This window comes from Panicum virgatum, chromosome 7K, assembly GCF_016808335.1.
Source record: "Panicum virgatum strain AP13 chromosome 7K, P.virgatum_v5, whole genome shotgun sequence".
Taxonomy (NCBI): domain Eukaryota; kingdom Viridiplantae; phylum Streptophyta; class Magnoliopsida; order Poales; family Poaceae; genus Panicum; species Panicum virgatum.
Window position 1 is genome coordinate 45,456,013 of NC_053142.1, and position 23,651 is coordinate 45,479,663.

General features: G+C 51.3%; 1 protein-coding gene across 5 annotated transcripts; it reads left to right on the forward strand.

Moving 5' to 3' along the window:
- Positions 1-307: 307 nt before the first annotated feature.
- Positions 308-5,216, forward strand: LOC120641625 (norbelladine synthase-like). Of its 5 annotated transcripts, XR_005662340.1 has the most exons (6): positions 308-572; positions 660-1,192; positions 1,277-4,048; positions 4,118-4,505; positions 4,579-4,741; positions 4,819-5,216. XR_005662340.1 is itself a non-coding variant. In XM_039917811.1 (4 exons), exons 3-4 carry the CDS (start codon positions 4,579-4,581, stop codon positions 5,145-5,147), a joined length of 492 nt encoding a protein of 163 aa, XP_039773745.1. In that variant the 5' UTR covers positions 1,022-1,223; positions 3,916-4,505; positions 4,576-4,578; the 3' UTR covers positions 5,148-5,216. The 5 variants fall into 5 exon arrangements, 3 of the variants coding, with proteins under 3 accessions (XP_039773747.1, XP_039773745.1, XP_039773746.1); XR_005662341.1 differs by having other exon boundaries at positions 660-1,223; positions 3,916-4,505; positions 4,576-5,216; XM_039917811.1 differs by lacking the exon at positions 308-572 and having other exon boundaries at positions 1,022-1,223; positions 3,916-4,505; positions 4,576-4,741.
- The last annotated feature ends 18,435 nt before the right edge of the window (positions 5,217-23,651 follow it).

The following is a 23,651-nucleotide window of genomic DNA, read 5'->3' on the forward strand; positions in this document are numbered from 1 at the left end:
CTATAGGGGTGACTACATAACCCCCAACCTATGAAACGGTTTATATCACCTCCTGAACTTTCTAAAACCGGTCAAATTACCCCTTAAAGCAGTTTTAAAAAATCATAGTAAATCTCAAAAAATCATAAAATGGAAAATCTAATTGTGTTAGACTCCAAATAATTAGATCTACACAGTGAACATATAATATGACGTTTCTCTTTCAGTACTTGTCAACTCACGGTTCTCTATGCTGACACTCTTCTCATATTCTTGGGGGTGACGCTGACATCTGAAGCTCTCGGCCATAAAATCCCTTCAACCTCCTGCCAAAAACTTCCAAAGGAGAAAAGTCTTATGTACAGGTATACATTGTCATGGCTACAGAGTAACAGAGCTCAACAAAGCAATGGAAGGGACCCTTTGCCACGAGTTTGAGACTGGACTCCCTGCTGCCGAGGTATGGGAGGTCTATGGAGGCCTCCTTGTTGGGGATTTGATCCCTCAATTGCTTCCTGAAGTGTTCTCGAAGGTTGAGCTTGTAGAGGGAGATGGTGGAGTTGGAACAGTCCTGCTTGTCACCTTCCCTCCAGGTTAGAACCTGAACACATGAGCTTCTGCGAGGTAAGATGTGATCTCAGCTCCAACTAATTTTCTTTTTTGGTGATTTATTTTGCTAGGAACTCTGGGATCACAAACTTTCAAAGAAAAGTTCATCAAGGTCGATAACGAAAACTACGTCAAAGAAGTACTTGTAACTGAAGGGGGCTTTCTAGATCATGGATTTCAGAAATACTTGGTACGAATCGAGATTATAGGAAAAGAAGAGAAGACATCGATAATAAGATCAACAATTGAATACGAAGTTCATCATGAGCATGCAAACAACCCCCCTGTTGTAAGTACCAGTGGTTTAGCTACTATTGCTGAGTCCATCACAAAACACATCATGGAGCAGAAGGGTCTTGAGTAAGCCAAGTAATTAACTCTAGAAAGAAAAGGACCATGTCTTCAATAAGCGAAGCAATGAAAGGGAGCCTTTGCCAAGAATATGAGACCGAGTTCCCAGCTGCCGATGTGTGGGAGGTCTATGGAGGCCTTCTTGCCGGGCAGTTATTACTTCCCCAATTAGTTCCTGAAGTGTATTCAAAGGTTGAACTTGTAGAGGGAGATGGTGGTGTTGGAACAGTGTTGCTTGTCTCCTTTCCTCCTGGTTAGAACTTGAACATATGAGCTTCTGTGAGGTATGATTTGATCTCAGCACCAACTAATTTCTTTTGATGATTCATTTTGCTAGGAACTCGGGGAATTTTGCTTTCAAAAAAGTCTATCAAGATTTATAATGAAAACTACATCAAGGAGGTACTAATAATTAAAGGAGGCTTTCTAGATCATGGTTTTAAAAATTATTTGATATGAATAGAGATTATAGGAAAAGAAGAGAAGACATCTCTATAATAAGATCAAGTATCGAGCTAGCAAGTATGAAGTTGATGATGAGAACAAAAACAATCCTCCTGTTGCCAATATCACAAAGTATATCAAGGGACAAGGGGAAGAGAGTGCAGCTCTGGGATAACTTCCAGAAGAATAAGGATCCAACTGAATTGAGGTGTCAAAAATAAGTTGGAGCAAACTTCCACCTACTTTTTTTTTAGATTACACAGTACAACTCAACGCACGCACACTCACCCCTAAAAACACACATATGCATATCCTACCTCTATGAGCATCTTCGAAGACTGAGCTGGCGAACCCTTGAGATTGATGAAGTCACGACCGCAGGTGCTGTCGGTGTTTTACCGTCGGGTTCTCCGAGGGGTATTCCGAGGAGAGTGGATATGAGTAGGGACTCGCCGAGATCAGAATGCGATGGTGCAAGGAACACAAAGATTTAGACAGGTTCAGGCCGCCGGAGCATAATACGCTACGTCCTGTATGGTGGTTTGTATTCCCTCTGGTATTGTTCGATGTTTTGAAGGGGTCCCTGTTCGCCCTTATATAGTATGGGGAAACATGGTTACATGGAAAGTCCTAGCCGAGTACGTTTAGAGCCCTACTCCGAGTGGGTCGGGTAGTTTTCTTGTACTTAGGCTAGTTCTACTGCTGTACGAGTAGTTACAGTAGAGGTAGGGCGTACTCATGTAGTACTCCCTACTCTAGAATATTCCACGTCCGTGAGCAGTCCTGCTGTCTCGGGTCTGACAAGCCCCCGAGCTCTTCGTAGTCGAGTCCTACAGGCGTCGAGTGCTTCTGATGACGATCATCGAGTGCTTTCAGATGCTTCTTGATTCCGTTGCTCAGGCTTGTAATCTTTCGAGCTCTTCGAGTATTCTTCCGAGTGCTTCTCTGGCTGCATCGAGGCTATGAGGTGCTCTAGCCCCGAATTTTTTCTTCTGATATGGTGCGCGATGTACTCGTGCTCCATATGGAGTAGCACCCCGAGCCTTACGTTGAACCGATGTATCAGGCTGAGGGTCATTTCTGCCTTCGGGTCTGTTTTTGAAAAAAGATCGGTGTTTATGACACTTGTCTCATAGCCCCCGAGCCTTGACTTAAAATCCCTCAATTTAGGGTTAAGGTTCCCAAACCGAGGCGCTCTTTGTGACCTTTGGTTTTCTTGGTATTCCCAGAAATGCCATTGTCCTGTTTATTTAATGGCAGAGATCCGATCTGAGTTTTCATCTTCTCTTGCCTGTGGCTATTTCTTTAACGTTCTGTGTTAGGCTTCGTCTTCTATCTTTCTTTGATTTCTCAGCCCCCGAGCTTATGCGTGAGAAGAGGCTCGTGACCTTCCGGATGGCACCGAAGAAATCTAAGCGCCAAATGTCCAAGAAGGAGGCGACGATGGCTGATGGGTGGAAGAAGAGTAAGTTGTCTGAAGCTGCGGTCTCATCTCTTGTTAGTCGCCATCTTTTGCAATCCAGAGCTTTGATTCAATGGCAGTCGGCCGAGGGTCATGGGAGTCCATTTGAGAAAACTTTTGAAATTGTTTTCTTCAAAGCCTTCGTTGAGCGCGGCCTTGCCATTCCTGCTTGCGACTTTTTGCGGAGTCTTCTTTTCTTCTCGGGTGTTCAGCTTCATCACTTAACCCCTGACTCAGTCCTGCATATAGCTATTTTTGTCCAGCTATGTGAGGCGTTTCTTGGGATTCATCCTCATTTTGATCTTTTCAAAAGTCTCTTTTCCTTGAATTCATACCCCAATCTTAGGAATATTGCGAGGTGGGGGTGCTGATCTTCAGTTTCGCCCTGGCATGGCGGAGAAGTATATCCCGTATTCTCTGCGCCATCAGATTGGGGATTGAAAAGCAGAGTTGTTTTATATCGATAACCATGCTCCTGCTCTTCCGGAGAGGACTCCTAGACCTCTGAAGCCGCGTCATGAGTGGTGTGTGCCTGCTGGTAATGCCGATAAGGTGGAAGAGCTTCTCGAGCGGATTGCTAGGCGGCGAAGGGAGGGAGTGACTGGTGCTACAGTTGTGTCGTCTTTGCTCAGGAGACAAGTCCAGCCCTTGAAGAGCCGTATCCACTCTGGGTTCGAGTATACGGGATTGTATGATCCCTCTCGATTTTCATCCGAGAAGACTGGTCGGGATGAGGCTATGGTGCTTCTTTATAACCACTTTGAGGGTGTCGGCACCATTCCTATCCTTCCGCAATTATTCCACGTGAATAATCCTCCGAATCTGGTAGGACTCTGTGTTTATCGAGTACTTTTCTGGGTTGCTCTCCTGCTTTTGTAGTTGATCTTGAGTCTTTTTGTAGGATGACTTGTTGATCTATCGGAGTGATCCTCTGTTGCCAGAGGTTCATCGGCCGAGCCATATGATGCCTAGCGCTCATTTGCAGTCTCGTGATAGTCGGCCAGATTTGGATTCAACTGCTTCGGAGACTCTGTCGAGTTCTGACTCCGATGACCGTGCTGCCCTTGCAGACCTGATGAAGGGTAAGACGGGAGGAGTCGAACCTTTGGCTCGTGAGAGGAGTCCGGGACCCGAAGTCGGCACTAGTTGTCCCAAGAAGCCGAGGACAACTGTGCGGAAGAAGAGAATCAGTAGTGAAGTCAGGTAACTTGACGAGTGGTTTCTATGTCATTTCTAAGTTTTGCTTTCTGACATCTTTGCCTTTGGTTGTAGTCCTGGTCCTGCGCCTAAGAAGAGGTGAGTGGTTGAGGAGAGGGCTCCTGTTGCTGCCGCTCCTTCTGATATGGCGGAGTCTTCGAGGAGGGCTGGCGGGACGGGATCGCAGCCTTCGGAGGAGGTCCCTGTCGGTGAGCTCATCATTCCTCCTTACAACGGTTCGAAGGCTCTTCCATTTGCTCGTCTGCTTCTCGAGGATAGGACAGCAGGTGCTTCGCCAGGAGTTGACGAGGAGTCGAGTGATAGCCTCTTAGAGTAGATTACGACATCTCCTCCTCCTTTTGAGTATTATCATGGTGAGCAGCTTGAGGATGATCCGCAGCTAACGGCTGGGAACATGAAGAAATTCTAGATTGTTGTCCGGGAATTCACCAAGTTTTCTGTGGTGAGTACTATTGTCGAGTACTTTTTTCCTTTCGTGGGAACTTTTCTTTAGGCTGACCGTGTTATTGCAGCAGATGGCCAATCGGTCGTATCTGAAGTCTCAGAAGCTGAAAGCGACTGAGGCGGATCGCCGGAAGGTTGCTCTGCTGGAGGCGGAAAATGCTACTTTGAAGAAGGACAAAGCCGCACTCGAGCAGAGGGTCAGGATGCTGAAGGATGTGATCCAGAAGAACCGAGGTAACCTCTTGATCTGTGTTCCGGGGTTTTCCTTTTTGGTCATACGGGTGATTACGCCCCTTTTGTTGTCGCTGCAGGCAGTACTGAGGAGCACCAGAAGGAGTTGCAGGAACTTCGGGTGGCAGCTCGCACTGTGGTCGAGTCTGTAGATTCCGCCGATGAGTCTGATGGCAGTTTGGCTGATCAGCTGCAGAAGGTTCCTCAGAAGTTTGCCGAGTACTTGGCTGAAGCTTCTAGGAATTGTGTAGCGCAGGCTCTTGGTCTTGTCAAATCATACTGGTCTTGGGCCAAGATAGGTGTCCTTGGCGATGGCTTGTGTTCGACTTGTGATCATGACCAATTTGCCAAGTATGTAGAAGAGGCTGAGCCTGTGGCTGATCAGATTGTAAAATTGATAGAACAGTAGGATGTACTATCTTTTTCTTGTCATGTAAATATGACGTTGATAATATATTGCTGTATTTTTTTGGGAGAACTATGCTTGAGTAATCACTTTGTGTGGATGCAAAGATCATGCCTCTTTGCTAATTTTCCATCTCGTGAATGAATGGTTCTCCTTGAGATCTTGTCGTAGTGTGGTCATCTTATGGATGAACAATTCTTCTTGGAGGTAGGGAACTTGTCCCATTCGAAGGTCGAGTACCGGAGTAGTCGATCGGGTGTCACCTCATGGATGAAGAGATCCTTTTTAGAAGATAGGGATCTTGTCCCGTCCGAAGATCGAGTACCAGAGTAGTCGATTATTGTTATCACATGGACAATGTAATCCTTTTGGGAGATAGGGAACTTGCCCCGTCTAAAAAGTCGAATACCGGAGTAGTCGACAAGTTGATGGAGATGCGATCTTCTTGAAGAAGGTAGAAAACTTGTCTCTAGGGCCGCAAGGCTCATGACCCTTAGCCCCGACTACTCGATTCGCCGTGCCTTTGACTTTGAGTGAACAAAGAAAGATTGGTATTCGAGGTAGCCGATGGAGTAACGACTCCTGGAGAAGGCAGAGAACTTGTCTCTAGGGCCACAAGGCTCATGGCCCTTAGCCCCGACTATTCGATTCGCCGTGCCTTTGACTTTGAGTGAACAAAGAAAAGTTGGTATTTGAGGTAGCCGATGGAGTAACGACTCCTGGAGAAGGCAGATAACTTGTCTCTAGGGCCGCAAGGCTCATGGCCCTTATCCCCGACTACTCGATTCGCCGTGCCTTTGACTTTGAGTGAACAAAGAAAGGTTGGTATTTGAGGTAGCCAATGGAGTAACCGTCCCTGGGGAGGGTGAGCTCATGTCTCTAGGTTTTAATCATGACGGTGGTAGAGAACTTGTCTCAAGGGTCGCAAGGCTTGTGGCCCTTAGCCCCGACTACTCGATTCGCCGTGCCTTTGACTTTGAGTGAACAAAGAAAGGTTGGTATTCGAGGTAGTCGATGAAGTAACGACTCCTGGAGAAGGTAGAGAGCATGTCTCTAGGGCCGCAAGGCTCATGGCCCTTAGCCCCGACTACTCGATTCGCCGTGCCTTTGACTTTGAGTGAACACAGAAAGGTTGGTATTCGAGGTAGCCGATGGAGTTACGACTCCTGAAGAGGGTAGATAACTTGTCTCTAGGGCCGCAAGGCACATGGCCCTTAGCCCCAACTACTCGATTCGCCGTGCCTTTGACTTTGAGTGAACAAAGAAAGATTGGTATTCGAGGTAGCCGATGGAGTTACAACTCCTGAAGAGGGTAGATAACTTGTCTCTAGGGCCGCAAGGCACATGGCCCTTAGCCCCGACTACTCGATTCGTCGTGCCTTTGACTTTGAGTGAACAAATAAAGGTTGGTATTCGAGGTAGCCGATGGAGTTACGACTCCTGAAGCTGTCTTGAGTGCTTGGATTAAACTCCGAATGACCATGTTTCTTTATTGGAGTTTGAAATCCGGGAGGTTGCCTCTTAAGAGCTTATGGGTAGAACTTCCGGAGATGCTCGATGTTCCAAGAGTTGGGGACTTCTAGTCCATCCGCGTAGATCAGTCAATAGGATCCTGGTCCCGTGACTTTGGTGACGATGAAAGGTCCTTCCCATCTTGAGTTGAGTTTGTGAAGGCCTGTCTCATCTTGGATTCTGCGGAGGACCATGTCTCCGACGTTGAAAGATCTTGTTTGGATGTTGCGATCGTGATATCTTCGCATGTTTTGAAGGTATCGGGTTGATCGTAGCAGTGCATTGCATCTCATCTCGTCGAGTGAGTCCAGTTCTAGCTGTCGGCTTCCGTCGGCTTCTGTTGAGTCATACATCTCTAGTCGAGGTGACTTCCGCATGATGTCTGCCGGCAGTATTACTTCAGAGCCGTATACCAGGAAGAAAGGTGTTTGACCTGTGGCCTTGCTAGGTTGGTGCGTAGCCCCCAGATTACCATTGGTAGTTCTGCTAGCCATTTACCTCCCTTCTTACTTGTAGAATCGAAGATTCTTTTCTTCAAGCCATCAATTATCAGTCCGTTGATGCGTTCCACTTGGCCATTGGCTCTTGGGTGTGCAACAGATACGTACTTGATCAAGATGCTGGAGTTCTCGCAGAAATCCCAGAATTCTTGCGAAGTGAAGTTTGATCCAAGATCGGTTATGATCGTGTTTGGAAAACCAAATCTGTGGAGTATTTCACTTATGAACTCGACTGCCCGATCTGATGATAATTTCTTGATTGGCTTGACTTCAATCCATTTAGTGAACTTGTCGACTGCCACCAATACATGTGTGAAACCTCCAGGTGCTGTTGGTAGTGGTCCTATCATGTCAAGGCTCCAACAAGCGAAAGGCCAAGACAGAGGTATGGTGATTAGGTTGTGAGCAGGCAAGTGACTTTGTTTGGCAAAGTACTGGCATCCTGGACATCGTTTGACGAGTAGTTCTGCGTCTGATAATGCTGTTGGCCAGTAGAATCCTGATCTGAAGACTTTGCCAACTAGGGTGCGTGAAGCTGCGTGGTTTCCACAAGTGCCCTCATGAGCTTCTTGTAGGATATCTTTTCCTTCTTCTGCTGTGGCTCATTTCATGAGGATTCCGGATCCTGCGCCTCGTTTGTAAAGTTTGTTGTCGACGAGGACATAGTTCTTGCTGCGACGTATGATGCGTATTGCTTCTGTGTCGTCTTTTTTGATTCCCAGTGGGAGTACTTTGTCCTTGATGTAGTCGATAAACGCAGTGCGCCAATCGGTTTAAATCATCATTACCTCTCGACTGGTTTCTTGAGGAACTGAGTCGACTTCCATTGGGGTGGAAATATTGATTGAGGGGTGATGAAGCTCATGGACGAAAATTCCTGGGGGTACCTCTGCTCGGTCGGAGCCGAGTTTTGAAAGGATATCTGTTGCTACATTGTTGTCGCAGACGATGTGGTGGATTTCCAATCCTGAAAATTTGTTTTCAAGTTTTCTGATTTCTGCAATGTAGGCATCCATGGTTTCTTTGTTGATGTCCCACTCCTTGTTTACTTGTTGGACCACAAGGAGGGAGTTTCCGTAGACGAGTAGTCGCTTGATGCCGAGTGAGATGGCCATTCGGAGGCCGTGTAGGAGAGCTTCATATTCTGCTTCGTTGTTCGATACTTTGAAGAGAATTTGGAAAACATACTTGAGTTGCTCGCCTTTTGGAGAGATGAAGAGTACACCTGCTCCTCCTCCACCCAATTTCAGTGAGCCGTCAAAGTACATGGTCCAGTGCTCTGATATGGATGGTGGGGTAGGTACTTGATTCTCTCTCCATTCAGCCAGGAAGTCGACTAGAGCTTGGGACTTGATTGCTGTTCTTGGCGTGAATTTCAGCTCGAGTGCCCCTAGTTCGACTGCCCACTTTGAGATGCGACCAGTCGCGTCTCGGTTGTGTAAGATATCTCCCAGTGGGAAGTCCGTGACGACTGATATCTTGTACTCGTCAAAGTAGTGTCACAGCTTCCTTGATGTGATCAGTATTGCATAGAGTAGTTTCTGAATTGGTGGGTATCTCACCTTTGATTCAGAAAGTACTTCGCTTATGAAGTAAACTAGTCTTTGGATGCCGTAGGCGTGGCCTTCTTCTTTTCGTTCTACCACGATTGCTGTGCTGACAACGTGTGTGGTAGCTGCGATGTAAAGGAGCATCTCTTCTCCCGGCATTGGAGCTGTTAAGATGGGAGGTGATTGGAGGTGCTCTTTCTGGTCTTCGAGTGCATCGGCTGCTTCTTGGGACCATTTGAATATGTCTTGTTTCTTCAGTAGTTTGAAGAAAGGGAATCCTCTTTCGCCGAGTCTCGATAGAAATCTGTTCAAAGCAGCCATGCATCCGGTGAGCTTCTAAATGTCTTTGATAGAGGTCGGAGCTTCCATGTTCATGATGGCGTTGATCCTTTTTGGATTTGCTTCAATTCCTCTGTGGCTGACGATGAAGTCGAGTAGTTTTCGGATGGTACGCCGAAAACACATTTAGTTGGGTTTAACTTCCACCTGAAGCTTCGCAAGCTGTTGAAGGTTTCTTCTAGATCGGGGATAAAGGAATCGACCACGTCGTCGACGTAGGCTTCCACGTTGCGATGGAGCTGGTTGGTGAAGCATAATTGTATGGCGCGCTGATAAGTCGCCCCAGCGTTCTTCAGTCCGAAGGACATGGTCTTGTAAGCGTATGCACCAAATGGAGTGATGAATGCTGTTTTGATCTGGCCTTCTTCCTTGAGGGCTATTTGATGATAGCCCGAATAACAGTCTAGGAAGGATAGTAGTACGCATCCGGCCGTCGAGCCGATGACTTGGTCGATGCGGGGGAGTCCGAAGGGATCCTTCGGGCAGTGCTTGTTTAGGTCTGTGTAGTCGACACACATCCTCCACTTGTTGTTCTTTTTCAGAACGAGAACTGGGTTCGCCAGCTACTCAGGGTGGTAAACTTCTTTGATGAAGCCAGTTGCGAGTAGTTTGGCGAGTTCTTTTTTGATGGCTTCTCTTTTCTCTACCGAGAATCTTCGTAGCCTTTGCTTCTTCGGGGTGGCAGTAGGGTTGACATTCAGGGAGTGCTCGATCAACTCCTTTGGGACACCGGAGATATCGGCTGGTTTCCATGCAAATACATCGCGATTGGCCCTAAGGAAGTTGACGAGCGCGCTTTCCTATTTATCAGTAAGCCCTATCCCGATCAAGGCTGTCTTTGACGGGTCGTCTTCTTGCAGCTGAATTGCTTTGACTCCAATGTTGTCAGGTGGCTTTGGAGCAGAGCAGTTTGTCTTTTTTTGTAGGGATCTCTGATCCCGACGCCGAGTACTGCTAGGCTGCTGCTAGTACTTCTCCTGTGGTATCCGGGAGTCGATTGGTGGAAGCGTAGGTTATAGCTTCCTTTTCGCATTCAAAGGACCTTCGAAGATCTCCGCGGAAGGTGAGGACTCCTGTTTTTCCTGGCATCTTCAGCAGAAGGCAGACGTAGTGTGGGACTGCCATGAATTTGGCCAAGGCTGGCCGTCCGAGAATGGCATGATATGAGGACTTGAAGTCTGCTACTTCGAACTTGATGAGTTCCGTTCGGTAATTGTCTGGTGTACCGAAAGTGACTGGGAGCACCACAATTCCAACTGGGAAAGAAGCGTTTCCTGGGATAATGCCGTAGAAGGGTGCTTTGCTTGGTTTCAATTTGTCGGATATGTCGAGTCCCATCTTGGTGATTGTACTCATGAAAATGAGGTTTAGGCCACTGCCTCTATCGATTAGTACCCGAGTGAGGATGGAACCTGCTACTACGGAGCTAGGACGAGTGGGAATTTTTCAGGTTCGGAGAAGCTGGTCCATTGATCTTACCTCGAGAAGGTTATGGATGTTTCACTGTGCTTTAGTGGCTTCTGGACGTCTGGTTCCATCTTCAGTATTTCGCGCCAGACCAATTTCTTGTTTCTCTTGTTGAAGGAAGAATCTCCTCCGTAGATCATGTTGACCCTGTTGGCGGGTTGCTGGAATCCCATGGTTCCATCTTTGTCGCCATCTTCATCGTCTTGTTTATCTTTCTTCTTTTTGCCTTCATCCAATTGACGTTGTTGGATAGACTTGCGAATGTTAACGCATTCGAGGATCGTGTGCTTTCCTTTAGGGTGCAAAGGGCAAGGTCTTTCGAGTAGTTTTTGGAAATCGTCCTGTTGATTTCCCTTCTTTCCTTTTTTCCCCGTTCCATTGTGGCCACTGTATCCTCCGATTTTCACTTCTTGTCGAAGTTGCGTTGGTTTTTATCCGATCATGGGTCCCTGTTATGTTTCTGATTGTTATCCTCGCAGCGGGGGAAGCGGTCGCGTTCTTGTTCTTCCTGGTCGGCCCATGCGAGTATCATATCCCTTAACGCTACAACCGAGCGAGGTCTGTTTCTTCCGAAGTCTCGGTACAGTTGTTGTGCGGCGAGACTATTGTGAAAGCAGTCGATCACATCATCGTCTGCTATGTTGGCAATGGTAGCTCGGGTGTCAAAAAATCTCTTAATGTATGATCTCAGGGCTTCGCCTCGCTCCTATTTGCACAACCTTAAGTCATGGCGAGTGGCTGGGCGATGAATGGAGCCTTGGAAGTTTTCGATGAAGATCTTTTTCAAGTCCTCCCACGAGTGGATCGAGTCATGTCTTAAGCTCTCGAGCCATGTTAAGGGAGCAGATTCCAGAGCCATTGGGAAATATATGACTTTAGTAGAATTTGTGCCTCCTGCTACTTCAATAGCGGTCGAGTAGATTCGCAGCCATTGTCTGGGATCCTGCTTGCCATCGTACTTCTTTAGGTTCTACATGTTTACTGGGTTGAAACCGGTCGGGTACTCGGCGTAATTTATGTTCTGGCTGAAGGCCGGGAATCGGTCAGTTTCATCTGCAAACCGTCCATGACGTTTGGTGTTGATGAAGTCCCGTGCGTCATTAGGATAGCGGCCGTAACTTCTTGAAGGACCAGCATGGTAGCTCTCGTCTTGATACCTAAGCCGGGGTTGGCCACGCGGTTGGTTGCCTTGATTCGCTTCCTGGTGGCCCTTCTGATTAGCAGGGGTCCGGCTGTTGTGGGAAACAGATGGAGCTGGGTTCTGTCTCCCAATTTGTCGCAAGGCATCTCTGGTCAAGCGCTGAATTTCACGAATTTGAGGAGTGTCCGGCAGGGCTTGCATCAATATAGCTGCCTCGGCCAGGTTGATAAGAGGACTGTCGAAAGCATTGTCGGCTGCTTCGTTCAGGTCTTGTTGCAGATTTCGCGGTCCGTGTGGAGCTAGAGTGCGCTGAGCTCAAGCAGTTGCGTTCTTTCTGCGAATGGCGCGGTGGCAGTTGCGTTGTCGCCGGCTTTCTTTATTTTGTTGGGACTCGTCTTGAGGAGCGTTGACTGACAACTCGTCGTCTGAAATTTGGTCCAGAGTCTCGTTGGCGTACCGATCAGCCTGAGTGCCGAGTGCGCTTTCTTCTCCGTGAAGCGAGACGTACACCTGTTTGTCCGGGGTCGAGTGAGTCGTGCTGTAATCGACCAGAACAGTGTCACCAATCTCCTCTCCTCTGACTGGAGAAAGAGGTCTGCCTGGCTGGTAAGGTAAGTCCCGTAGGCAAGCCATCAGCCGAGCATTGTTGATGTCATTGGCGGATTCGGAGTTCTTCCAGAAGACGACTCGGCTTTGTGGTGTAGCCAGGATGGTCAAATTCTAGCAGTCGAGCGAATCTAGGTTGGAGTCGAAGTCATCATCTGAGTCCGGGTAGGAGCTGAACAGGGGAAGAGTCCAAGTCCCAGTCCAGTTCCATTGGCGGGAAAGTGTTGAATACGACATGGCCGAATTCTTCAGTCCGAAAGGAAAACGAGTAGATGTCGAGTCCGACAAGAACAAGTTCTTGATTTCCTTGGCGATTCCGGGAAGAAGGATCTCGGCGGAAGTGGTTCTGCCGAATTGTTCTTGTTGGGGAGCCCTCGTACTCGTGGGATTGATCAGATGGCTAGAGAAGCCTCCTGATCCGTTGGCGACGCAAACCCACGATCCGAAGATGAAGGAGGTTCCAGCGTCGATCGCCGGAAAGCGAAGGCGAAGGATACCATCGAATTCTTCTGATGATCTTTGGCGAGAGGCCCCACAGTGGGCGCCAGCTGTCGGTGTTTTACCGTCGGGTTCTCCGAGGGGTATCCCGAGGAAAGTAGATATGAGTCGGGACTCGCCGAGATCAGAACGCGGTGGTGTAAGGAACACAAAGATTTAGACAGGTTCAGGCCGCCGGAGCGTAATACCCTACGTCCTGTGTGGTGGTTTGTATTCCCTCTGGTATTGTTCAATGTTTTGAAGGGGTCCTTGTTCGCTCTTATATAGCCTGGGGGAACAAGGTTACATGGAAAGTCCTAGCCGAGTACGTTTAGAGCCCTAGTCCGAGTGGGTCGGGTAGTTTCTTTGTACTTAGGCTAGTTCTACTGTTGTACGAGTAGTTATAGTAGAGGTAGGGCGTACCCATGTAGTACTCTCTACTCTAAAATATTCCACGCCCGTGAGCAGTCCTGCTGCCTCGGGTCTGACAGGTGTCTCGCTGTCGCCGGAAACGTCGCCTACCGCTGAAAGTACAATACCATTAAATCCTAGAAAATTTGCTCTTATAAGGAGTCGAACTCAGAACTTGAGATGCTACTGAGACTCTTGGAACCACTGGATTACAAACTCTTTCGCAAAATTCCTCCTACTTGATACAAGGGGCGATGCTAGATGCAAGAGAATCCTGGTCACTTTCTTTTCATGTTCCTACCACCTCTATAATTCTCAAGTAATTGCTCCACTAAATAGTTTTAAATCTTCACTTGGACCTTGGTGTACGTGCACCAAGAAAAATGACTCTGGCGTCGCCCCTGCTTGATATTCACTATGTCCTGATTATGTACCAGATGTTGCTTCAAAACTTATTATTATTTTGAGGCGATTCAATTTATTATTACCATACTTGAGTAGGAATGTATTATATATAAATATAATCAGATGGATAGAAAGGTACCTTGTGTTGCTTTAGGCGTGAAATGTTCACAATAATATCGAGAAGAAACATATTTTTTTTCTTTTTACACCACTATTAAAAAAAATAAATAGTGCCCATACATCATGAGACATGTTTTAAGCACCGACGCTGGGCTGTCGAGTGATCAGCGGCGCCCAACTAGTGGGTAAGGTAGCATTGATCACCGCCTCATGTGGTTAAGATGTCGGATCGATTTTTGATATATTAAAATTTGGTTTCATAGACTCGCAAAAAAAATTAGTTTCATAGCGGTCGATTGAGTTGAAGATGAACGTGGTTCTAGTCCAATCTCAACAAATTTCTGACATATTGAAAGCAATTCCAACCCAACTTCTACTTTTGATATTTTATTCCATCCAAACAAGGGCCTCATTGTTACCCCCCTTATATTCAACTCTACCACATTATTTTTCATATCTAGTAACTACCATGAGCATGATTTTCGGTGAAACAATACTTTTAGAGCAGGGATCAGTAATTTGGAAATATCCTTGCAAAATTGAAGCTGCCCATAAGAATAGGATCATCTGTTTCTTTCTTTTCCCAAATCCCCCTATCTCTCCAATTCTATTTCTGTTTCTTCTTGCTGCAACTGGTAGGTATAGCGCAGGCAGCTGGAGGTGGGTGCACGGCTGCACGCAAGCAGCATGTGGCGGCCGCCCAGCCCCGCTTCCTCACCTACTTCCTTCCCTTCCCTCGGTGGCTCGGTCTCCCTTTCCCTCGGTTCGTGTGCGCCAAGCCAGTGGCCTCCCTCCCTCGACGCAGCAGCACGAGGATGCGCGGATCAGCGTGTGTGCCGGCGGGGCAGGCTGCAGGCCCGTCGGGTGCGGCGCATGTGGAAGCGCAGCTCCGCATATACAGGGACGCGAATCGAAGGAGACGAGCAGGGAGGTCTGTGGCGGGAGCGACGTCCGTTGCGGGGCGGGAAGGTCGGTAGTTGCTTTTTTTCCCCCTCCGATAAGGTCAATGTTAATGGAGTTTTAAGAGTTTCAAAATATTAAAGTCTATATCATATCATTAATATTTAATGATATCATGAGGAGATGATATTAAATTCTCATACATGTAGAAGTTCGCAGCCCACGGATGAGAGCCCTCTGAAAGTTAGAAACCAGAGTTTCGTTGGAAACATTTTTTTACCTTGCTCTCCTAATAAATGTAGAGCAGGGGTTGGAGTTGCTCTGACTTGATGAAAAATCCGAGCGCATTGGTTAGGTGCTCTATGCTCATGTTATATTTCATCTGTTCCTAAAAATACAAATCTTTCTTCGCGAAGAATCAGATAATTTTAAATTTGATCAAATTTAAACAAAATAGTATTAACATTTATATTACAGAATAAATATTATTAGCAGTGTTATTCTAAACGCTAAACGGTAAACAGTCGGTCACATACCTTTTAGCCCATTATTCGGGTAAAACGGATGTTTAAACAGAAAAAATGTCATTTAAACAGAAACGCTGGACCTCTGTGTAGTGTTTAAACGGTGTGTAAACAGACAAAACGTCTGTCGGTACCCTGTAACAGGGATACCCACTCTTACTGCAGCAAGTCAGGACCCGCGTAGTTACCCGTAGCTGCGCGGGAAAGATGGAGTAGCCAGGCCCCACAGGCCAGGTTTTTCCCTCACCAGGCCAACGGCCCCGGACCGTTCCCCGCCTGAGGATGGGTCCGGTGACGCCACGTGTCTACGCAAAAGGGAAGCTCCGAGCTGACCGCCGGGGCCTCGGACCCCCAGAGGGGTCCGGAACCTCCTGCGCCCGTCCGGACTCCCCTCACCGTGTAGGGGTCCGGAGCCGCCACGTGTCCCGGAGACGTGGGGTTGTGCGCGAGTCTTCCGCAGGAAGACTCGCCCACCTACCGCATTTAATGCGATGGACAAGGCGTGCTCTGCCACCGCGGTACACAAGACAGCCTTTTGTCAGGCCCCGCTGCGCGCCGCGTATTACCAAGGAGCACAGTGGAGCCGCCTGAGCCGCGCCCGCGCAGAGCCCGTCTGCCGCATTAAATGGATACGACGGCCCGGCGCTTTTCCATCATGCCACCTACGCCGCACCCTACACAGCCGCTCAGCTACGTAACAAGCGACGCTACTAGCTGCGTCGCGCTCCGTCTCGACAAGACAGCGCCAAGACATGATGGACGGAGGGCTCCGGGAGCAGGCGAGCGAATCTAAGAGAGAGATCTCCTTCGCCTGCAACGCCATAATGTATGAACACCTCGTTATTTTATATCGCATCGTTGGACCCACCTGTCGGGGATCCAACAGCCGTGTACGCGCCCCCTTGAGATATAAAAGGGAGGTGCCCGCTGTGCACAGGACAAGCTCCACAATCCGGACAGGCTGAAACTCTCGCACCTTCTCACTCTCGTGGGAAGGCAATACAACACACAGTGGACGTAGGGTATTACGCTCCGGCGGCCCGAACCACTCTAAATCCCGTTGTGTTCATCGAGTTCTTGAGGAAGATTGATCTAAGACTAGCTAACCCCCGAGTACACACCCTCTGGGCTAGGGCGGGTGCCTTCCGCCACCCGGCTGTGGTTTGCAGCACCACGACATTTGGCGCGCCAGGTAGGGGAACAGGCTGGTCGCATTCCATCATCTTCTTCGTCCCCATGGTTCGCGTAGACGACGTGGAGATGACGGAGGGGGTGGCGTCCTCCACGCCACATGCCTCTCGCGTCCCTGCTCCAGGGGCAACTGTGCCTATGGAGCAGGCACCGTTGGCGGTGGCGCGTGCCGCCCGCCGGCAAGAGTCAGGGCGCCCGTCAAGGGTCCCCTCACAGGCTGCGAGCGGCGGAGCGCTGGCAGCGGCTAGGGAGTTGCTTCGCAACCCCCCGGCTGAGGCAGCCTCGCCAGACGCCCTGAGGCAGTGGCGGGACGACGTCGATCGTCTCCTCCATCTGGCTCAGGCCTCCCCCAGTTCTGCAAAGACTGGGCAACGACCTCCGCCTGGCAACGCGGTGGTACCTTACCACCAGCGTCAGGGCGGTGCATCGGCATCTGTGCGCTCCCCTACCGTGAGGGGTGCACGAACAGAAGACTTGCGGGCGGAGCTCAACCGCCGGCGCGCGGGGGAGGATGCCCGCATCGCTGTCGAGAGGGCGCGAGAGCGCCGCCTCAACTTTGAGGGACGCAACCTCAATGCTGATCTGGACGCGGCGGCACCCAGGCCTCCGGTGAACGCCCGGATTCAGTCGGGCGCACCGGTGGCCGGGGTGGGCTGTGCTGCGCTTGCGGAGCACCTCCGCGCCGTGGCGTGGCCACCCAAGTTCCGCCCCCACCTGCCGGAAAAGTACGACGGTACTACTAACCCGTCGGAATTCCTGCAGGTGTACGTTACCGCCATCACAGCGGCTGGTGGCAACGGCGCCGTCATGGCAAGCTACTTTCATGTAGCCTTGTCTGGGCCAGCCCGGACCTGGCTCATGAATCTCACACCCGGGACGATCCAGTCCTGGGAAGAGCTCTGTGCGAGGTTCACAGCGAACTTCGCCAGCGCCTACCAGCAGCATGGTGTGGAGGCACACCTTCACGCCGTGAGGCAAAAACCCGGGGAAACGCTTCGGGCTTTCATCTCGCGCTTCACCAAGGTACGGGGTACCATTCCTCGTATCTCAGATGCATCTATTATTACTGCTTTCCGTCAGGGGGTGCGTGATGAGAAGATCCTCGAGAAGTTGACGACGCACGAGGTGGAAAGCGTCACTACGCTTTTCTCCCTGGCAGACAAGTGTGCCAGGGCCGCTGAGGGCCGTGCATGGCACTCAGCCCCCCAAGATGGAGACACCAAAGCTGGTGGCTCCAGTGCTACCGCTCAGGGCGGTGGCAAGAAGAAGAAGAAGAACCGGGGTCGCGGGGAGCCGCATTCCGGCGGACCAGTCGTTGCAGCAGCAGCGCCAGCAGCGGCGCCGGCTGCGGCTGCAGCGGCTGGGGGCCAGAATACACACGGCAAACGCCCTCGCCCGCAAGGTGGAAGCGGAGGTTCATGCCCAGTGCATCCCACCGCTCGCCACAGCGCCGCTGACTGCCGCGAAATCCAAAAGCTCGCGAAACGGGTCAGTGGGCGGCGTGAGCAGTCCTCTAAGGATGGCTCACCCCCTCCTCGCCAGCGGGCCGGCAAGGAGAAGGCCTCTGACAGTGGGGCCGCGGCCGGGGAGAAGGAGCTGGGGTACCAATCCCCCGCCCGAGAGCTAAAGGGCGTCTATCACAACGACGACTCCGATTCCGACAACGGCGACCGCCGCAAGAAGCTGTACGTGATGTATGGCGGGAGCTGGGAGCTTGTCTCCCGGCGGGACGTGAAGACCCTTCGACGGGAGGTCCTTTCGGTGAAGCCGGGGGTCCCGAGGGCGGCGCCGCACCAGAGGTGGATGAACACCACCATCTCTTTCGGGCCATCCGACTGCCCGGAGAATATGGCCGGAGCTGGTGTGCTACCTTTAGTCACCGCTCCTGTCAAATCCAACGTGAGGCTCTACCACGTGCTGATTGACGGTGGAGCTGGTCTCAACGTCATCAGTTATGCAGCATTTAAGCAGCTGCAGATCCCAGAGTCTAAGCTGACTCCCTCTCGCCCATTCTCCGGAGTAGGCCCACACCCGGTGTTCCCCCTGGGGAGCATCACATTGCCGGTCACATTCGGGACCGAGGAGAACTTCCGCACAGAGAGCGTCATGTTCGATGTTGCGGAGGTGAACCTCCCGTTCAACGCCATCATTGGCCGACCGGCACTCTACCGCTTCATGGCCATTGCCCACTACGGGTATTTGGTCCTGAAGATGCCTTCCCCTGCCGGAGTCCTCACCGTGCAGGGTGACCGCACCGCTGCCGTCGCTGCAGTTGAGAGACTGCATACTCTGGCGGCAGAGGCTGCACGCTCCGAGGAGGATCCGTCCACCTCGCAACCCAGGGCGCCTGCAAAGGCTCCCAAGGTCCAACCATCTGACCCGGACCAAGTTCTCGTGAAGTCGGTACAGATTGGAACAGACTCCACCAGGACCACCCGCATCGCGGGAAACCTGGAGGAGAAATAGGAAGACGCGCTCATCGCTTTCCTCCGGGCAAATGTCGACGTGTTCGCCTGGGAACCGTCACAGATGCCCGGGATCCCCAGGGAAGTGATCGAGCACAATCTGAGGATCTACCCTGACGCCACGCCGGTGCGCCAGAAGCCTCGGAAGCAGTCCGTGGAGCGGCAGAACTTCATCCGCGAAGAAGTCCACAAGCTCCTACGCGCCGGCTTCATCGAGGAGGTCCACCATCCCGAGTGGTTGGCCAATCCGGTCGTCGTCCCAAAGGCCAACGGGAAGCTCCGGATGTGCATCGACTACACCAGCCTCAACAAGGCATGTCCAAGAGACCCCTATCCTCTTCCGCGTATCGATCAGATCGTGGACTCCACCTCCGGGTGTGAACTTTTGTCTTTCCTAGATGCATACTCTGGTTTCCACCAGATTCAGATGTCTAGAGAGGATAGGAAGCATACTGCCTTTGTAACAGTAGATGGGCTTTATTGCTACATTGTCATGCCGTATGGTCTAAGGAATGCCTTACCCATGTTTGTACGAGCTATGAACAAAACCTTCTGTAATCTAATTAGAAATATTGTTGAGGTTTATGTCGATGACATTGTGGTCAAGACTAAGGTAGGGTCAACACTAGTGGAGGACCTGTCCCTCGTCTTCGACCGTCTTCGCGCCACGCGCACCAAGCTGAACCCAGAGAAGTGCATCTTCGGCGTCTCAGCAGGGAAGCTGCTAGGTTTCCTGGTCTCACATCGAGGCATTGAGGCAAACCCGGCCAAGATCAAGGCGATCGAAGCAATGAGGCCTCCTGGCCGTATCAAGGACGTCCAGAAGCTTACTGGATCTCTCGCTGCTCTTAGCCGCTTCATATCGAGGCTGGCTGAGAGGGGCCTTCCCTTCTTCAAGCTGTTGAGGAGGTCCGGTCCATTTTCATGGACCGAAGAGGCTGAACAAGCCTTCCAGGAGCTGAAGCAGCGCCTCACCTCGCTGCCAGTACTGGTGGCTCCAGAACCCGGTGAGCCGTTGTTTCTGTATCTTGCTGCATCTGCGGAGGCGGTCAGCATGGTGCTGGTCGCCGAAAGGATGGAGCAAACTCCCCAGGGGAGCACCAAGGACTCCTTGGCCAAGGGTGGTGAGCCGGACCCCGGACACGGGGGCCCGTCAGCCTCGCCCCAGCTTGAAGGTCCGGGCCCTGCACAGGCAGGTCCGGGGGAGCCTCATTCCGGTGGGAACCCAGAACCACTGGGGGCCCAAGGGACGGATGTGATGGATAAGGGCGAGCCGGACCCAGGGACTAGGGTCCGGACCGTCCAAAAGCCAGTCTACTACGTCAGTGAAGTCCTCCACGAGGCAAAGGCCAGGTATCTTGAGACGCATAAGCTTATCTATGCAATACTTATTGCGTCCAGGAAACTGCGCCACTACTTTCAAGCACACCGAGTTGTTGTAGTGACCTCTTACCCATTAAGAGCGATCCTACACAACTCCAACGCCACAGGCAATATCGCCAAGTGGGCAGCAGAGCTGGCAGAATTCCAACTGGATTTCCAGCCACGCCACGCTGTCAAGAGCCAGATCCTGGCTGATTTCATAGCGAAGTGGACTCCTTCCCCAAGCAACCCTGGGGGTCCGGTCATAAATGCTGGACCCCCGGAGCCGGAAATCAGGACACCAGCCTTCACCGAGCCTCACTGGACACTCTTCTTTGATGGGTCCGCCCGCGAGAAGTGGTCCGGGGCTGGGGTGGTCCTCATCGACCCAAACGGAGATCAGTTGAAGTACATGGTGCACCTTGAGTTCAAGGCCACTAACAACATGGCGGAATACGAGGCTCTGATCTTCGGCCTGACGCAAGCCCTCTCATTGGGGGTCCGGCAGCTTCTGGTGAAGGGGGACTCCCAGCTGATCATCAAGCAGGTCCGAGGGGATTGCAACTGCAACAATCCCCAGCTCGCAGCATACCTCATTCACGTGAGGAAGCTCGAGAAGGACTTCGACGCCTTGGAACTGCAACACGTTCCCCGCGAGCACAACTCAGCAGCAGATGATCTCTCTGCGAGAGCATCTACCTGGGCATCTGTGCCCGAGGGTGTCTTTGAAAGACGGCTGCTGAAACCTACCGCCCAGCCTGCCGAGCCGGGTGAGGGGGACCAAGCTGGCACCTCGAAGCTAGCGGTCCCAGCAGCATTCCACCTATGGTGCCCAACCGGGGCTGTGTGTTCTGATGAGGAACCTGGTGACCTCACGGAGCCGCCCCTACCTGCTTTGGGAGCTCCCGATGCATGGATCTCCGAGATCCGGGGCTACCTGAGGGATAACATCCTCCCTGATGACGATGTGTCCGCTGAGCGCATAGTCCGATTGGCTAAACGCTACGCGGTGGTAGAAGGGGATCTCTACCGCCGTGGCGCCAACGGAATCCTCATGCGATGCATTTCCCATGGAGAGGGCCGCGAACTGCTCGCGGAGATCTATGGAGGCGAGTGCGGAAGTCATTCCTCCTCTCGCACGCTTGTTGGCAAGGCCTTTCGGCATGGCTTCTACTGGCCAACAGCACTCCAGGATGCGGCTGAGCTGGTAAGGTCCTGCAAAGCATGCCAGTTCCATGCAAAGCAAATACACACCCCAGCTCAAGCCCTGCAGATGATTCCACCCTCATGGCCATTCGCTGTGTGGGGTGTGGATATCCTGGGGCCTTTCCCCCGGGCTGTCGGCGGGTACCGGTTCCTCTATGTCGCCATCGACAAGTTCACCAAGTGGCCGGAAGTTACTCTTGTGGTGAATATTACTAAGAAATCAGCAGTCGCATTCCTCAGGTCCATTGTGTGCAGATTCGGCGTCCCAAACCGCATCATCGCGGACAACGGGACCCAATTCAAAAGCAGACTCTTCCAAGAGTACTGTGAGGACATCGGCATCCAGCTATGCTTTGCGTCCGTGGCACATCCCCGCAGCAATGGACAGGTTGAGAGAGCGAATGCAGAGATCCTCAGGGGACTCAAGACCCGCACCTACAACTGCTTGAAAAAGCATGGAGCCAAATGGGTTGACGAGCTTCCGAGTGTACTATGGGGCAACCGGACCACACCCAGCCGAGCTACCGGGGAGACTCCGTTCTTCCTGGTCTACGGGGCCGAAGCATGCCTTCCCCCAGAAATTCACCTGGGCTCCCCACGGGTCCAGGCCTTTGACGAATCCATGCAGGAGCAGCTGCGGTGCGATGACGTGGACTTCGTTGACGAGCGAAGGTGGCGAGCAGCAATCCGAAATGCACGTTACAACCAGGCGCTCCGGCGCTATCATCAACGGTTCGTGCACAGTAGGGAGCTCCGGGCTGGCGACCTCGTCCTCAGGCGGATCCTGAACCGAGCGGGGCTCCACAAACTCTCCCCCAGCTGGGAGGGGCCTTTCAAGGTTACGGAGGTATGCCGGCCCGGATGCGTTCGCCTCGCCACAGAAGACGGAGTGCCGCTGCCCAACCCATGGAACATAGAGCATCTGCGTAAGTTTTACACCTAGGCAGAGCAGGGAATTAACTTTTCCTTTGTAATAAGATAGAGTCAGCGTGCGGCCAGAGCGGTCGAGGGCCACCCTCGTAAACCCGACCTCTGGCATCCATCGCACCGTCGGCTAACGCGCGGCTCAGAGCGGTAGAGGTCCGACCTCATAAACCCGGCCTCTGACATCCATCGTGCCAGCCATGTACATCGAGTTTGCAAAGGAAAGATTTTCTCCTAGTTCTATCCTTGTGTCAAAGCTAAATTACGCATTTCGATTCTCGAAATTTTCGCCTTTTTTCTAACCCCCGCGGGACCTCCACTCTTGCTGCTGCAACTAAGATCCGCATTGAGCTGCTAGACTACCGTACAGGTCCGGACCCTCTTGCTGCTGGAGAGGGGTCCGGGCCCCTAGAGACCTACTCTGGGGAGCGGGTACTTGTTTCCTAGGGCGGTTCGGAGCCCAGTGTAGCCGCTTAGCTGGTTCCGTACCCAAAAGCCTGCACTCTCCACCACCCTGTAACGAGTGCTCTAGTACCTGGAGCCGGGTAATTAGGGGCCCGGACCTCGTCCCAACTCAAGAGTTGGCTTCCTAAGTCCAACACGGCATGTCCAGCACTATATCTCAAAGGATCGAGCACAGCAAAGTGACCTCACCCACTGCTGCGAAGGGTCTGGGACAGTGAAGCCAGGTCCGGAAAGATCGTGCTGTTTCCTGGAATGGTCCGGAGACCTGCGTAGCGCTTTAGCCTGGTTCCGACCCTAAGCCTACACACTCCACCACTCTGTAACAAGCACTGACCAACCTGGACCTGTGTATCTTGAGCCCCGGACCCTGTACCAGCTTGGCACTGGTCAGGGATAAGTCCCGCGGGCCTGCTACTAAGCTGTGAATTTGAAGTAGTACACAGGTTAAGCCGCCTCTAGGGTGGTAGCCAGCCTCAAACCATTGAGCCTACCTACCAGGGGGTCCTGGCATCCGCTTCAAAGCCTTCATGCAGACCAAGGTCTGGTTTCAATGGTAGACAGACTCAAAACAACTGAGTCTATCTCCCAGGGGGCCCGAGCATCCACCTTGTCCCAGACACCATGAATGGATTCTGCATGCGCCAAACAGCTAAGTTGCAGTATCATTGCTACCATATAAGCAAATTTGATTCTTCTCTCTGTAGTTCTGTATGCTACGCAGGGAACAAGACGCTGGCTCGTCTTACAAACTATGTGACACCTATGCCCAAGGAGGTCCGGAGTATCTTCTACGGCTCATGTGGCAGACAGGTCCAAACAACTGAACCTATCCGCCAGGGGGCCAGGGCGCCAGGATGCCGCATACCGCAAATCAACAACCGACAAACAGCTAAGTTGAAGTTTCTTCTATTTCAAAAAAACTTTCAACTAATACAATGTTTG

Excerpts from the sequence above, each read along its gene's own strand:
- LOC120641625 (XM_039917811.1), top strand. The coding sequence starts at position 4,579 with ATGGCCAATCGGTCGTATCTGAAGTCTCAGAAGCTGAAAGCGACTGAG. Across the intron at positions 4,742-4,818 it reads TGTGATCCAGAAGAACCGAG|GCAGTACTGAGGAGCACCAG; the intron begins GTAACCTCTTGA and ends TTGTCGCTGCAG.